The sequence below is a fragment of the Ursus americanus genome, chromosome 27 (genome assembly GCF_024610735.1).
Source record: "Ursus americanus isolate L20-20 chromosome 27, mUrsAme1.1.p, whole genome shotgun sequence".
NCBI lineage: Eukaryota > Metazoa > Chordata > Mammalia > Carnivora > Ursidae > Ursus > Ursus americanus.
Genome location: NC_142153.1, coordinates 28,456,005 through 28,471,676, shown reverse-complemented (window position 1 = coordinate 28,471,676; position 15,672 = coordinate 28,456,005). Strand labels below are relative to the sequence as shown.

General features: G+C 40.2%; 1 protein-coding gene across 1 annotated transcript in view; it reads right to left on the bottom strand.

Moving 5' to 3' along the window:
- CSMD1 (CUB and Sushi multiple domains 1) overlaps positions 1-15,672 on the bottom strand; it is a 1,039,667-nt gene that overhangs the window by 361,645 nt on the left and 662,350 nt on the right. Inside the window, exon 16 of the mRNA XM_087856321.1 lies at positions 9,063-9,251. Within this exon, the coding sequence (XP_087712447.1) occupies positions 9,063-9,251 (189 nt within the window). The remainder of the gene's footprint in view (positions 1-9,062; positions 9,252-15,672) is intronic.

Genomic DNA, 15,672 nt, shown 5'->3' with positions numbered 1-15,672 from the left:
TTAGAGAATCAATATGATAAGGAAGAGTAAGTTCTCTCTCTGTTACCATGTCCTCGTATGCACACATGTATTCACGCTTCCTTTTTGGAACTAGGTAAGATTATCATTAAATGACTGATACCTGCAATAAGTTTTCTTATTAATATGAACATCTTGAACTGTGTCTCCTAAAAATTAGTTCCATAAGTAATATTTGCAGAAGAATTAGCCAATTTATTGAAAGATGTGATACTTCCCATCATGTTCACTCATCGTAGATTTTAAGGGAGCAGGTAATCTCTTTGAATACGCAAACCAAATGGGAAGAGTTATATCAAAATCAGCAAAATAAAAACTTTTTGAGTGGGTTCTGGAATATTTTAACAATGTAAGATTTTCACATCTTAAAATTACGTTGATTCTACATTTCATTATGAAAGAGGTAAAATTAATATAACATTTGGAATTCATTCATTCAACAAATATACTTTGCCTTGGGCACTGGAAATGATGAACAAAATAGACAAAAATCTTTGCCCTCATAGAGTCAAAAATCCAGCTGAAGAAGAGAGACTCTGTCCATAATAATGTAAGGAGCAGATTATACACGACTTTGGAAGATGATAAGCACTAGGGAAATAAAGGAAGAAGGAAAGAAGCATAGGATATTCTCGGACTTGTGTGGGGTGGGGGCAGTCTAGAGATCTAGAGATGTGGCTTCTGCAGCAGCACTTAAGACAAATGAGGGAGCCACTGGATACCTGGAAAGAACTTGCATGGAGAGAACCTCCCAAGGACAGAGGCCTGAGCAGGCCTGTGCATGGGACAGGTCTCACGGCAGATGAGAGGGGAGGGAGCGTGAGCAGTGAGGTTAAACAGTTTCCAGATGGTGAGAGCCTTGTCACTTGTATGAGTGAGATGTAGGGGCCCTGGAAACTCCTGTGGGCAGGACAGGTGCTCACTGCAGCTTCCGTCTGGTTGCTGGTGCTGTGCGAGAATGGTGGGAGGCTGGCAGATGGTACAGCAGGTAGGACTCTCGCCAGGGATGTGGCAGCAGACTGGAGGGAAGTGGTCAGAATCCCACCATTGTTTGAAAGCAGAGCCACGGGTTTTCACGAGTGGGATGCGGGCATCATGACACATGATGGTGAGGTTTGAAGGCTGTGTGTGAAGGAACTGCAGGTGAAGGGAGACTGTGGGAGAAGCATGTTTGGGGTGTAAACCAGTTCAGTTCCGGATCCATGAAGCCGCGTGTCTCCTACACATCCACGGCAAGTGGACGTACAGGTCTGACCAAGGGACAGAAGCAAGAGCACACGCAGGGGAGACCATCGATGCAGGGCTGTGGGTGTGGATAGGGAGCAAAAGCCCAGGGCATTCCAATGGTAAGCAGCTTAGGGAGGTGAGGACCTTCAACAAGGGGAAGGGGAAAGGAGTGGCCAAGGAGTGGGCGGGAACCAGCAGACGGTGCAGCCCCGAATACAGACCCACGTGTCCATAACCTGTCACCTGTCTCTGATAGGATCCTCGTTAATCAGGATATTAGCTTCTCAAATATTTATCAAGGACATAACCATAATGAATGAAAACCAGCTGATGTAAAATTGAGATATCATATATCCAGTTATTTGCAGTAATCTTGACCTTAAAATCTGCACATGCTATAGAAAACTGATTTTTAAAAAAGAATTTCTGTCCAACTACATTTAAAAGCTCTAAAATTTATCAATCTCTGCTTCATCCTCTGTCCTCATGCCATCAAAATAAAATGGATGATTATATACTAGGGAGAAGCTCAGAAGAAAGACCTCTGACCACTGATGTTTTCCTTCAATTTAACACACAGCCCAAGAATCACAAACCAACACCATCAAGCTGCCACTTAGGAGCAAAGTAAGAAAGTTATAGATAAAGCTAATCTGCTGCTCATTTTGAGTCATATATGTGCAAATGCAACACAGTCTAATTCGCCCATTATGAAGATTTTTTGAATAAAAATAACTTCATCTGCAAAGCGTACTTTTTTTTTTTCTTTTTTTAGGGAAAGGAGATTTGATACACAGAAAATTGCACTGGTAGTCTGACCTGATATGGAAGAGAGAAGAGAGTCAAATAAGAGACCCAACTCCGTTTTGACTGTCCACGTGGGTCTCTGACCATATTCACACGCGGACACATCTACATTCCCCTCAGTAGAGCGACAGACACCTCTGCCTACAAACGAAAATGACAATCATCTGTTTCTTCTGCACTTCAGTCTTTTCTGGGGAGTTGTACAAACCACAGTAAACTTCTACTTTTGCTCTCCTCAGGGCTATAATTTCTTGAATTGCACTTTTCTATTTCTATTCTGCACCCACTGTCACAGACCCAGAGACATTATGCTGAACTCTCTTGGGCAGAGAACGAAGGTGTACAGGGACTAGGAGGGACAAGAGAGGAAAACATGTACAGTAGGCTTGCCCAGGGGAGCTGATGGACCGCCCAAACAGGGCTCAAGTTCTGCCTTTGGCTCTCTGCTTTGACCCATTCATCCATCCAAACCTCCATCCAAAACTATTTCCTGAGGAAGTTCCTACTACTCTCTAAGCCCTCCCCTTTGCTCTTTGGCACACAACAATGAGTAACAGGAACTCCCTCTTCTTTCCAAGTTCACGTCCAAGCACACAAGGCAAATAATTTATAGAAGTAACTGAGCATGACTAAGTCTAAGAACAAGAATCTTCGCTGGTTCTCAGAACTCGAAGAAGGACTAGGTGATTGGAGTACAGTGGGCTGGTGGGGCTGCCCAGTGACGGCCACGTGTCCATCTGTGCAGAGGTCCATTCCCACGATGTGGACTATTGCACAGGCAATAGAAGGATGGAGAGAGTGCAGGCTATCTGAGTCAGCCCCGTGTTCACAGACTGCTCTGTGACGGGCTGTCGGCGGCCAGTGTACTGCAGGGACTTGGGGTGGGGGTGCTCCTGGTGTCCAGGCAAAGCCCACAGACTGTCCACGGATTGTGCAGGTGTCCTCTTTCCGTCACCTGATTCTCACCCTCACCTGCCAGACCCTGGCTGAAGTCCTGTAACACGTTCCAGTGTGCAGACAGCTATTTTGTGGAGCCCAAATCCTGGCTTTAATGTTTACTTCTATATGTCTGCTCCGCTTGGACTAGAGACAGGCAAGAGTAAAGCATGTGGACAATATCCGAGGCATCAGACATTTTGCATTCGGGGGTGATTACACCAGAGGAAGGAGAGCTGACAGATTCTCCTCTCTCCTGGGAAGATACCTTTATTTCCACAGCACCAGCTCTACTGAAAACCCTGATAGATCTCAGATTCACATGTGAATCCCTGGTTTCCTTCTCAAAGCCCAGCTGAATTTCCCACTGCCTGCTAAGGCTCTCTGAACGTAACCTTCTTTCACGGCCCTGTCTTCACGAGAACACTTGTGTTTCTCAGTTGTCACACTTCCAGAAACTGGTGTGTTTCTCTCTTGTCTGATTCATGCCCCAGCTCCCCTCCTCCTGTCTCTTCCATAAAGAGATGTACAGTGGGAGCCCACCGTATCCTGCCTGATTTGTTTGTCTTTTGTTTTTCTCCACTTTCCTTGTTTGCTTTAAAGTGCTAATAAAATTCTATTTAAAGCAAAAACCTAATGGGTTGGCACTCTATTTCCAATTATCCATGGACTCTCCATATCCTAAGGAGTTACTGATTTTATTCCTTCATGCCTTCATTCATTCATCCATTTAAGCTGGAATTTTTTTCCCCATAAGAAATTTTGCAAGGAGCCCCTACCAATAAAAGGCAGAACAATTTAGAGCTGTTCAATTAAAGCAGAGGGTGTGTTCCAAGCCCTGCCATCATCCCCAGCTTTTCCTCACAGAAAGCTCGAGCCCCACTGTGGGAACATGGCGCCCTCCAGTTTCCAATCTCCCCAATGGAACCGGGTCCATGCTCATAGGCCTAGCATGAAAGGCCTCTGAATGACCTTGGACCTTCCATCCTCCACAGCAAATGATTTCCTATCCCCCAAATCCTCCAGCCCTTTTACACATCCATGCCTGAACCCCTACTGAACCCCCTTACTTCCAATCCTTTCTCTCAACGTTATCCTTAAAGATACCTTTTGACACCTGCCTCCCAAGACTTTCAAGATTCCAAACTGCAGCTATGATCTTTTCCATCTCTTTATTCTCAAACACTTTTCCTGTGCCTAATAAAACACTTATTTCACCAGCTGATTTAAAAAATAAGTCTTTCTTTTCTCTATGTTAATACATTATAAACCTCTCAACTGTGTGGCTGGAAAGACAGTAGTTTTCCAAAGTATGTTGGTGGAAAGAGTCAACAGTTTACAAAAATATTTATTGAATGAAGAAATTTTTCCAGAATTTTTCTTGCACTTGTCTTTCACCAAATAAAAGGGAGACAATGTACTCAAATGTTCACATCATTTCTTTAAAACTTGAGTAAGCTAAGGCATAAATAATAAGAATGAAGCAATGCTATGAAGATGTGAGAGATATAGCGTTTCTCTTTTTCTCATGGTGACTTAAAATATTATAATTAATTCTTACTTCTTCTTTCATTCCCATAGCTATGACTTTTTAAAGGTTTAAACATCCTATTGATGTATCATTTGTCACAATAAAAACCCAGGGGGTTTAAGAGATTGCTTAAGATTTGCAAATGCAACAAGAACAATTCTTATGGTTAAATGAAAACAATCAAGCATGACTGACTAAACTCTCACATCAAACTCTAAAATCTCCTAATGTTTGCAGATCTATTAATAGCCTTTTATCATAAATTTGTTATTATCTGAAATAGTTTCTAGTGAAGCCAAATCAAAGCAGATAGCTTATGTTACAAATTCCATTAGAAGGGTTAAATTTCAAATTTACATGGGTTTAAGTGGGGAGAAAATAAAAGATAAAATGCATAAATCTCGTGCTTTATTTTCTATGGAAAATGTCAAATATAGACTGTCATTTCTACAGCATGTCAGTTACTTGCAAAGTGCTAGGAGCCCTTCTCTGTCCATCCTCACTTCATGTCTCCTAGATAATCTCCTGTGGAGCATTTTGTTCGTTTTCCATTCACTCTACTTCACCAAACCTCTGGGAATTGGCAGAACGTGCTATCGTGTCTGTCCGCTCCTGGGGAGTGTGTCCCTTTCCTCTGCCTAGATGCCTGCTCGCAGGTGGGACACTGAGAAATTGTCCTCATCACAGGAGTCCCAGCTCGAGTGCTGTATTTTAGGTGAGTCCCTCAGTTCCTATCACTATGACTTTAAAATACAACTGAGGCGACTGTATGGAATGGTTAAGTGTATGTGGATGTATATACCTCATGGTCTGAATATTTGCTTTCCCCCAAAACTCATGTTGAATCCGAGGCCCAACATAATGGTGTTAGGAGGTGGGCCTCTGAGATGCGAGCAGGTCACGAGGGCAGATTCTTGCATTTATAAAAGGGACTCCACAGAGCTGCCTTGCCCCTTGCACCTGAGATGACAGAGCCCTCTGCAGCCCAGAACATGGGTCTCACAACAACTCCACCATGCTGTGCCTCCAGCTTCGACTCCCATCACGCAGAACTGTGAGAAATAAACTGCTGTTTATAAGCTACCTAGTCTATGGTATTTGGTTATAGCAGCTTGCATGGGTTAAGACAGACTGCCTAGTTATGTGGGATTATATATTTAAATTAAATCAAAGTTACACTTTATTGAACTGCATATGAGGAGAAACGGCTGTTAGGAAAGTTAATGATGCTAGTGACATGATGTGATTCTAGAATTCTGGTGAAGGTTGAGTGCATCCTGGTCCTGGAGGAGGGGGGGCATTTGGGCAATGCAATTTGCAGGGACACAGAAGGGGCTAACCACCGCATGCGCGGGTTTGCTTGAGGGGAAGAAGAGGGCAAGAGTGAACGGGGAGGTCTGCCTACGTTGTCTGCTGGGCAGGGCAGAAAACAACCTTGGCCAGATACTGAAGTATTTAAACTAAGGAAGTTACCCCTATTAAATCAAGAGTACATGGAGACCATCGTTGTTCTTTCTTGAGAAGAATCTAATTTAAAATCAAAACTACAGATCTCAGTTGGGTCATGGTAAGTATCTCTCACCGGCAAACATCAGTTCTCTTTACCAGATCAAGAGTCTAGTTAATTGGACGACTGTTGTGTATTTCCTTATGATGAACCAGGTGCTTTCATCACAGAGTTTAAATCACAATCAGAGACCTCAACTTTTCAATTTTCCCAGCTCTGCCTGAAAAGTCTGAATCAAGACAACTCGAGAAGCCCTGTGTTAGCCATTGCTCAACCAGGCCACCCCAAATGAAAATGTAAACAAGAGAGCAATTTATACGTGTTCCACCCCTAATTTCCATTTTGAGCTTTAGTCCAAAATAAAAAAAAAAAAATTATATTTGCACAGTGGCACCCAATAAAGTCTTGTGTTTGCATATCAGGTAAATATTCCAATACAATTACTGCTGCAAATTTTGGATTAAATAATTTAATAAATATTCTGATTGACATTCAGTTACACATGAATAACAACTAAGTACTTTAAGGGCTAGGCCTTTATCAGACTTCATGTCCTTGTAATTATTGCCAATAAAGAACCTTACAAATATACTAAATAGCTTTGTATACGATCTATGATATTCTCAGATTTTACAAAATTTTAATGAGTCCAGCAGCTAGCATCCTTCCGACACTGTTTATTAATCACATGGGTAAATTTTATGTATTTTTTTTCATTATTAGAGTTCCAATTAAAAAAATTAAACATGGTAATAAAAATAAACATAACATCAAAAAAAAAAAAAGTAGAGATACAAGTTGAAAGTCTCTCTTCCCTCTCCCTACAGCCTGCCAGTCTCCCCAAATGAGAGCATTGGGGGTTACAGTTTTAGAATGTCTGTTTTCAGTCACTTTCTGTGCATATTGTGTGAATGTGTCTATAATTACATACATGTACATATGCTCACATACACAACATGCATTATCCTGTTACTGCTATCTCTTTCCTCCAAAAAGAGTGTATCATTTTAAATTCCTAACAATAGGGTAGATTGTACAGGCAGTTCCGTAATCCCACAATGATATAGAAATTGACCTTTCTACTTTTTTTGCAAATCCAACAGGGTGGAGAAATTATCATGTTTTATTTGCATTCTCCTGAGTCTGCATTGGAGTGCACATATTTTAAAATGTTTATGGGCCTGTTGTCTCCTTCTGTGAACAGCCTGTGTACATGTTTTCCCCATGGATTTAGTGTCTTGTGTGTGTCATCGTTTTCCTTCCACACATTTGTATGATAGCATGATTTAGAATCACACACATTACATGGACAGAGCAATTATTTCTATAGTCTAACCCTTTTCTTTTACTTTTTTTTTTTAAAATAGAACTTTTAATTTGTGTATAGTGAAATCTGTCAATATTTTTCATTAGGTGTATTTAGATATCCATGTTAACCAACGTCATTTACGAAACAAGTCATCCCTCCCTGTGTATTTGGAATAATTTTAACAAATGAAGTTCCTATACAGGCGTAGATTTGTTATTGGAATGCTTGTACCATATCACTAATCTATGTGAGTACTTTTGCACTGACTTCAAATTATTTTATTTAAACATGATATTTGGGATGCTTTGATCCCAGAGAGAGTCCTTTCTTATCATTCTTAAAAATATATATTTCTATTTGGAGGCTCTACTCTTCCAGATCAATTTTTTAACATGTTTATAAATTTCTATTAAAAAATCCAAATTATCTTTAGACTTTGCTGAAATTAAAACTCTACTTGTAGAAAATTTGTATATTTAAATTTCCTCCCTACCATCTAGAAACATACTTAGTATTACCACTTATTAGGATATTCTTTTGTATTCTACCATGAACTTCTAAATTCTTTTAAGATAAACTTTCAAAAAAAAAAAAAGATAAGCCTTCATCTCTCCCGTTAGATATACTTCTGAAAGCTTTAGTGTATATAGATATTATACTTCTAATATGTTGTGTCCTTTGTGGAAATCCACTGATTTATAAGTTTTTTCCTGAATGCAGTCTTCTACTAGTACTCACTACCCAATGTGACTATCTTCTCTTTATAATATTTATAACTTATACCATTTTCTTAAATTATTGCATGAGTTTGGATCTTCTGGATAATGTAAAGTAACATTTCTGATACTGAGAAAGTTGTTCTGTTCTTAACATTCATGGGACTTTTTATAATAATTTGCTATTAAGTGTAATGCTTTCATAGATAAATTCACTTATTTTATGGTTCTCTGTAAGCCATGGATACACCACGTTATAACATTGTTGAAAAAAGGTTATTGGGAAAAATGTTGTTTCTTTCATAGAAACAATGTTATAATGTGGTTATATTCATGGCCAAAGGACAAATCCCTTACTTTGTTTGCAAATGATCAGAAGCAACATACTTGTGTATCTGGTTATTGTAACTATACACTGCATAGCATCAAGTTGAGCAATTCACTATGATCAGGGAGAATGTTATCTGTTTTGAGACTTCCAAGAGCAGATCTGTGCAGGGCAGAGGGAGTGGCTTGTATGACCAAGAAACCACTTGGGGATCTTCTGAGAAAATACTTCCCAGTTCTCCGGGGAAAGAGGTCCCCCAGAGGTGGGAGCTCAGAGGGAAGAGTGCAGACCCCAGATAGTTGTTGAATGCTTGGACCTGGTCTGGAGGAAAGCCAGGTCTGATGATGTGCAATATACATACTCACTCCCTGTTTCACATGCTACTTTCAACAAATGTCCCGTGGAAGAGCACATGCGTAACTAAGCTCCATAAGTTTCAGTGTTTGAGATCAAAATTGAAGGTCGCCCCATAATTGTTCACATTGCTTTCTAAGCAGATGCTCTACCTCATAGGAAAACATGTGCTGGGTAAACTTTAAGTGTTACACGGAAATATTTTTAAGGTGTACACCTTTTCATGTCATACTGCCCCGTGAAATCCCACACATACCACCCAAACAATTTAAATATTTCCACATCTCTACATTTCTTTCTGATTTCCAGCTTCCTCGACCTCCACCTACCATCACAGCTGGGTAACGCATGGTTCCACTGATGGTTCCTCTCGCAGATCAGAGGCTCGTCATCACTGAGCGTGTATCCTGGATCGCAGCTGAACGTCACTGTGGATCTAATGCCAAAATTACTGCCGTGCCGATGACCATTCACAGGGATTCCAGGGTCGAGGCAGGAGTCCGACTCCAGGGTCACACCTGCACGCACAGAAAAAATGCATTCCATATGGAACTCCGCTGGTTTCTAGGAAAAAAAAGTCTGTTCCATATATGCATAAGATATTCTGAGACATTATCAGACCCGAAAAATTATTCAGGTGAATCCCAAAATCCTTAAATGTAAAAAAATAAATATATTTTCATGTATTTGACCCTGTTTTTCTGTGTAGAGAGATACATTGTTAACTACTTACCAGATGACATGTATGTAGTAAAACCTTGAATAATCCTCTGATGTCTGAATTTTACTTCTTTTCATCTGAAAACCAGTACTAAATGAAGCCTGTATTTTCCTGTTTTCTATCTCTAGCCTACCCCTCCCCCTTCTTATTATATTTTATGTTCCAATTAGATTTTGGCAGTCGTCACACTTCGACTTTCATAGACATGCACGCAGGCACCCAAGTCCATACACATATAATGTAAATTAAAACTGCACTGGATTTGATTTTCTAAAATTGCATTCCATACATCCATGTGTTTTTCAAATTTGCACTTAAGTCAGCCACTTTCGAGATGGCTACAATTAGCCTATGCTAAAAGACGCTAAAACGTAAAGTGCTATAAAAAGTCAAGTGATTATGATCATGTCATTATAAGAGTTTCTTTTCTCTGTCTCTGAGATTTCACTTTATTTTTGGAATATATATTTGAACAGATAAGGAAAACGGGAATAGGGGAAGAAGATGTCATTGTGATGGTTATGTATTCAAAGAAATAAAAAAGACTTTGCTGTAGCTTTACACACTCTCAACAAGGCTCAGAACATAACAACAATGACTTGGGCTATTAGTCAAAAATCTGAAATCATTACCAATCGTCAGACTGCTTCACCCCCACCCCCCAAACGATCTTTGGAATAACATTTCCAATCATTGCATAGATTTTACCAAAGTTGGAGTGATGTACCTTACCTTATACCCTCTCTCATTAAGTCAAATACATGATATACAGCTAAGGGGTGACTTTTTAGAACAAACAATAAGGGACAATATTTGTTCATTAGAATGGCAAAATGTGATTCCGCAGACATCAGATCACAAGGAGGACAGCTGAGCCACTACTGAAAAATGGGTCGTAAAGAATGTGCTTTCCAAGAGAAGTCTAGCTCCTAAGATGTAACCTGTAAACCTTTGGAATTTCTTGAGTTCTGGGAGTGTCTTTAAGGTTCCTGGCATGCTCCTGGGCTAACAGGACTTCAGGTTACCCTACAAGGAAGGGGCAGCTGGAGATGAAGTTCAACCACATCGCCGATAATTCAATTAACTATGCCTCTGTAATGAAACACTGACAAAATCTTCAGACACGGATGCACCAGTGAGCTTCCCAGATTAGCGGGACTGTGCATATTGTCACATATCATGGCTGGGAGGAGGTGACCCCGTTCATGACTCCATGGAGAGAGGACAAGCAGAAGCTGCAGGTAGGAACCCCCTTTCCAGATAACACCCTATGTGTCTTTTCCTCTGCCTGGTCTAATTTGGATCCTTTCCCATAATGACCGTGACTATGAATACGACAGCTTTCAGTAAGTGCTAAGTCCTTCTATCAAATTATCAGAACCGAGGGTCATTTTGGAACACCCTGAACTTGCAGATGGTTTTACAATTTGCAAAATAAGCGGATTTTGCCCTTTGCAAATCTGTGTGTTTAATCTCAGAGTTCAGTTATACTGGGTAAAAAATGGAAGATGATCATAGTTTTCCAAAGGAAAAAAATAAAACAATGAACAGAAAAAGCAAAGTGAAAACCAAAAATGTATATAGCACCATTTTTCCCAAGAACTTTTTCTTAAACATTCTAATTAATTTCCTAAAACTAACATGTGCCTACTGCCTAAAACAGCAGGATATAACTGTCATGACTTCTTGCAAAGCACGGCAGCAAATGTTTGCATGCTTTCCTTTCCTGCGTGAGGTACTGTTCTGCCAAAAGCAAGGTGAGCCTCATTAGTCCCCCAACCCGTCACCCACTCTGCTCCCCTCTCTTTCTCTCACTCTCTTTTTCTCCCACTACACACACTTTCTTATCCTAAGTCGATGTTTATGACCTCTTCCATAACAGCTCAGAGATTATATGTAGTGAATGTCCCGTATACAATGGGTACACGATACTGGCTGATAGGTTTTGTAGTGACAAGATTAACACAAGAATTCCCTCGAAAGAAGCTTTGCCTAAGAAATGGAGTAGTCCCCAGGTTCCTGACAAACCCGTTCATGGTATTATTCCACTTTGTCAAATGGTTTCCAATGATCACTAAACAACAATATACTCACTGCAGCAAACACAATTAATAGGAACTATTACTTTAGATGACGTGAAAATAATATATTAACGAATAATATTCATTATAAAATTTATAAATTGTAAGCAAAATTTTTCCCACACAAAATTTGTAGGGAAAAAAAGAGAAAAACATCAGAGGAAACCAAGGCTTACAAATGTAAGCATAGAATTCCTTACATGTGAAACTGAACTAAAAAATAAATACTATGCTAAAGTCATAGCATCATTCATTCATTCATTCATTCATTTTTACAAAACGATGGACAGAAATATTAGGCTGTAAAATTTGCACTTATTGTACTCCTTTGCATTAAAATATATTTGAAGGGATAGTACGGGTGCGGATAACTGTTGAGGGGTAGAATTATAATAGATTTGATGACCAATTCACCTGAAACACACCATATGCACGGATTTCAAAACAAGATGGCAGCAGGGAGAACACAGGGCAAAGTAGGTGACATAGCTCGATGGGACCAGACCTTTAAAATGAACTAAAACCAGTCAGTGAGGACAGGTGGCCAATTTACTTTGAAGGAAAAGTACAGAGGACTTTGAAGGAAGAGTGCTTCAAAGCACTGTTTCGAGCATTTTCCCCTTGTGTCGAGCCCTCGTGATACAAAGAAAAACTGCCATTGGAGGATTTTGTGGAAGTTTTGAATACGTGCTAATTCCATCCCAACTGTTCCTTCCTTGGAACTTAACATGACTATGCATTTTTTGACACAAGAGATACAAATCCACTCCTCATCCTTTGGTCTGTCAAATACGTGATTGAATAAATTTGCTCTCCGTGAATAAAAGAAGTTGATGACTTTGAAGACATCCATGTGCAGATTATGTTAATGTACATTTGATATAAGTAAAGTTGTGCTTAACTATCTGTTTTAATACAAGTTCTAGTCCCTGGAAGGGGATGGAAATTCTGAGTATCTTCTATCTCCCAAAGGTGGCCACTTTCCACGGCCTTTGAAAGGGTTTGAAACAGCAGTTACAATCCCATTTTACAGAAGAGGAAATAAGCCAAGAATTTAAGCCATTTGGTCATGTTAAATTGTTTGCTGAAAGTCACAGCTCCACCCTAGCCTGCTTTCTGCCTCTCCCCCATGTGTGCGGGTGCGCCCATGTCCACGGCGTGGCTCATTGTCCAACAGCACGGCCTCTATATCCATTACATCTCAGTCAGGTTTCCTGTTTGATCTTAAGAAATGTCATTAAATCTCAGAAACTAATCTGTACCACACACACACACACACACACACACACTTCTTTGTCCACACACACAGACAAACTTCTTTGTCTCTCACAATTTTTTAAAAAATTGCACCGTGTATGAATTGCACAACAGGATACAGACAATTACACGGGTGACTGTTGCTTCTTTCTTGAAGTGTCTTTAAAAGAGATCTTTGAAAGCATTTCCCAAAAAATGCTCTAAAATTAAATGGAAAACATCCATATACTTGAGACATCCATTTATTTTCCGGTTCCCTACAAAGTTGTGGCTTTTTAAAAGTGGTGATTCAAAGCTCTACAAACAAACAGCGAACAAGGGATTATTCTGGGGGCATAATACAATGACTATTATACAAGGAACTGTATCACATTACTTATGAAGAGTAAAGTAATAAAAGGACAGACTCTAATTGGACACTGTATTTGTAAGATCGAAGATTCATAAAACTCAGCACACAGAACTACAATTCCAGGTATGCTCTTAGGAAAAACTTGAAAAAAATGACTTCAGCCCTTCTACCTTATAATTCAAAAAGAGCAGAAAGTCATGCTGTTTATAGTAGCTTCCATTACCTTATGGAACCACTGCAGAAAGAAGTCAACCTTGCAGAGAGTGTGGTTATTTCTGCAATGCTTTATGTTTGTAAAGTAGATTTTCATGTGCCTATTTCGGCATGAAGTGGTATCGTTAATAATTTTTTCTTAAAGCAAGGAAGGTTTATAGTGTCAAACATTTATGACAAAATATGAAAGGGGGATGAGCTGTATTATTATTTTCAAATGGCATAAAGAATGGGATATGAATCATTTGCATCACGGGCAACCCATTTTTTAAAGATGTGTTGGGTGAGAAATCCCATTTGTTTTCTACTACTTCCAATATATTGGCTTCTGAACAGATTCCTTCAAAGGATACTAGAAACAGTCAACATTGTAAAGGGGTTGGTAATGTGTCTTTTTTATGTTCTTCTCGTCTTCCCATCTCTCTCTGCTCTTTATTCTTCTATTCCACGAGTGCTCTCTGCACCACCTCCCCTCCCACCCGCACCTTCTCCCTCTACCTGGAACTCGTGAGTCAGGCCAGCACCTGTTGTGGCCTGCCTGGGCTGGGTCAGGCACCCACTGTCACCTTCACACCACCTCCTCAAGGACCTGACAAAAATCCAGAATTCTGGCCTAAAGCGCAGGCATACTGAATCCCAGTAGCTGGAAAGTGCGCTTAGGAGCCTAGATTTTACCAGGATTCCCGGGTGAGTGCTCATGCACGGTAACGTTTGAGAAAAACTGGCTCTTCAGCATCTTTTCTAAACAAGGATGGCGGTCTGAGCTGGGCCCAGGGCTTTCTAAAACTACTTAGGTCTCCATCTACCCACGGCACGGCAGCACGGAACATCTGAGCTGGCATGCGGGCACCTGTTCCGTTTTCAAGCTGACAGGTAATGGTTACGTGCAACGGCAGCCGACAAGGGCCGTGTCACGGATTCCAGGCCTTTCCAGACTCACTTCCTGACAAAAATGCCGTATCCTGCCCTGCACCTGCTTTTGGGCATTTCCTTGTTTCTCCTCAAATACAGAATAACTGAAATCAATTGAGGTGATAACAAGTGAAGCTTCAGTGTGATGTCCTTCCAGGTAATATTTTCCTAATATACTTTCGATACTGTCCTTCAGAGGAGTTCATATAAAATGTTTGGGGCTTTCTGGAGGGACCTCTAGGAGTTCCCAATGCGAAAGTCAGCATGGGTGTTTAGACCAGTGTCCCTTCTAAGACTGCAGGACAGATGGGTGCTATGGGGACCCTACCCGTCTTCACCACCAGCGACGGCTCTGCCCTCTTCTGTGGTTACAGAGCTAGCCCCCTGTTCTTCGTCTCAAGTAGGAGGGGGAAGGGATTCTAGACCCCTTCAGAAATGTCTGACACCCTCACAACGATCGCCCCACTGCAAATGCACCAGCTTCGTGATTGCTTTCTTCTTCGACTGACAGATACCCTGAGCAAAAAAGGACACGAGTGCTGTTGTCTGAGAGCTCACACCCAGCTATGGACAGATGCCTTACTAAGGTCAGCTCTACTGTCACGCATAGAGGAAATGGAAAGAATCCTGCAGTGTCGCATAGTCATTCAGGTAAGATTATAAAAATTATTGTTATAATTATCTGCATATGATATTCTCTTAGTAAGGATGACAAGGTAAATAGGAACTCGTGACCTGACTTTCTATCATTCTTTGAATCCCAGAAAGAATGAGGAAGAATAACCCATTTATTTAAACCAGTTAGGTGAGTAAATGCAATCAGTTTCTATGACCCACATATAAGCTTTAGGACACATTTTTTTGTTAAGGCTACTAGAAAAAATAGGCAAAATAATCTATGGCTACACAAATGAGGGAGAGGAAAGTGAAGAACGGGAAACTCTGTTCTAGTATTTTTCAGGGTCCAAAAATACTTGTTCTTTTAAACTTCATCCAACTGTGTATTCAAAGGCCAAGGAGTTCCAGACTTAAGAAGCAGGGGTGCGGGAGGGAAAAGGTACAGCACTTTGGTCATCAGAGCTTAGGAGATTTGCAAATTCGGATGGTTGTAATATGCACATATCTCTACTCCAAAGAAAAGGGATGACTTGAAGGGACATTAAAAAGGAATGAAATATGAAACTTTCTCATTCTTAAAGTGTACTTCGAGTTTAAAAAATACATTACTTCAAAATAAACGTTGCATATACATTAAGTGAAACTAACAGAATTAAATTTGAAATTAATCATTAAATCACGAATAGTCAATTTTCTTACTATCAAAACAAGTGTAATGTGACTTTTTTATCAAGAAGTACACGTAGACTTGTATATGTATATATGTGCATACATGTTTGCATGTA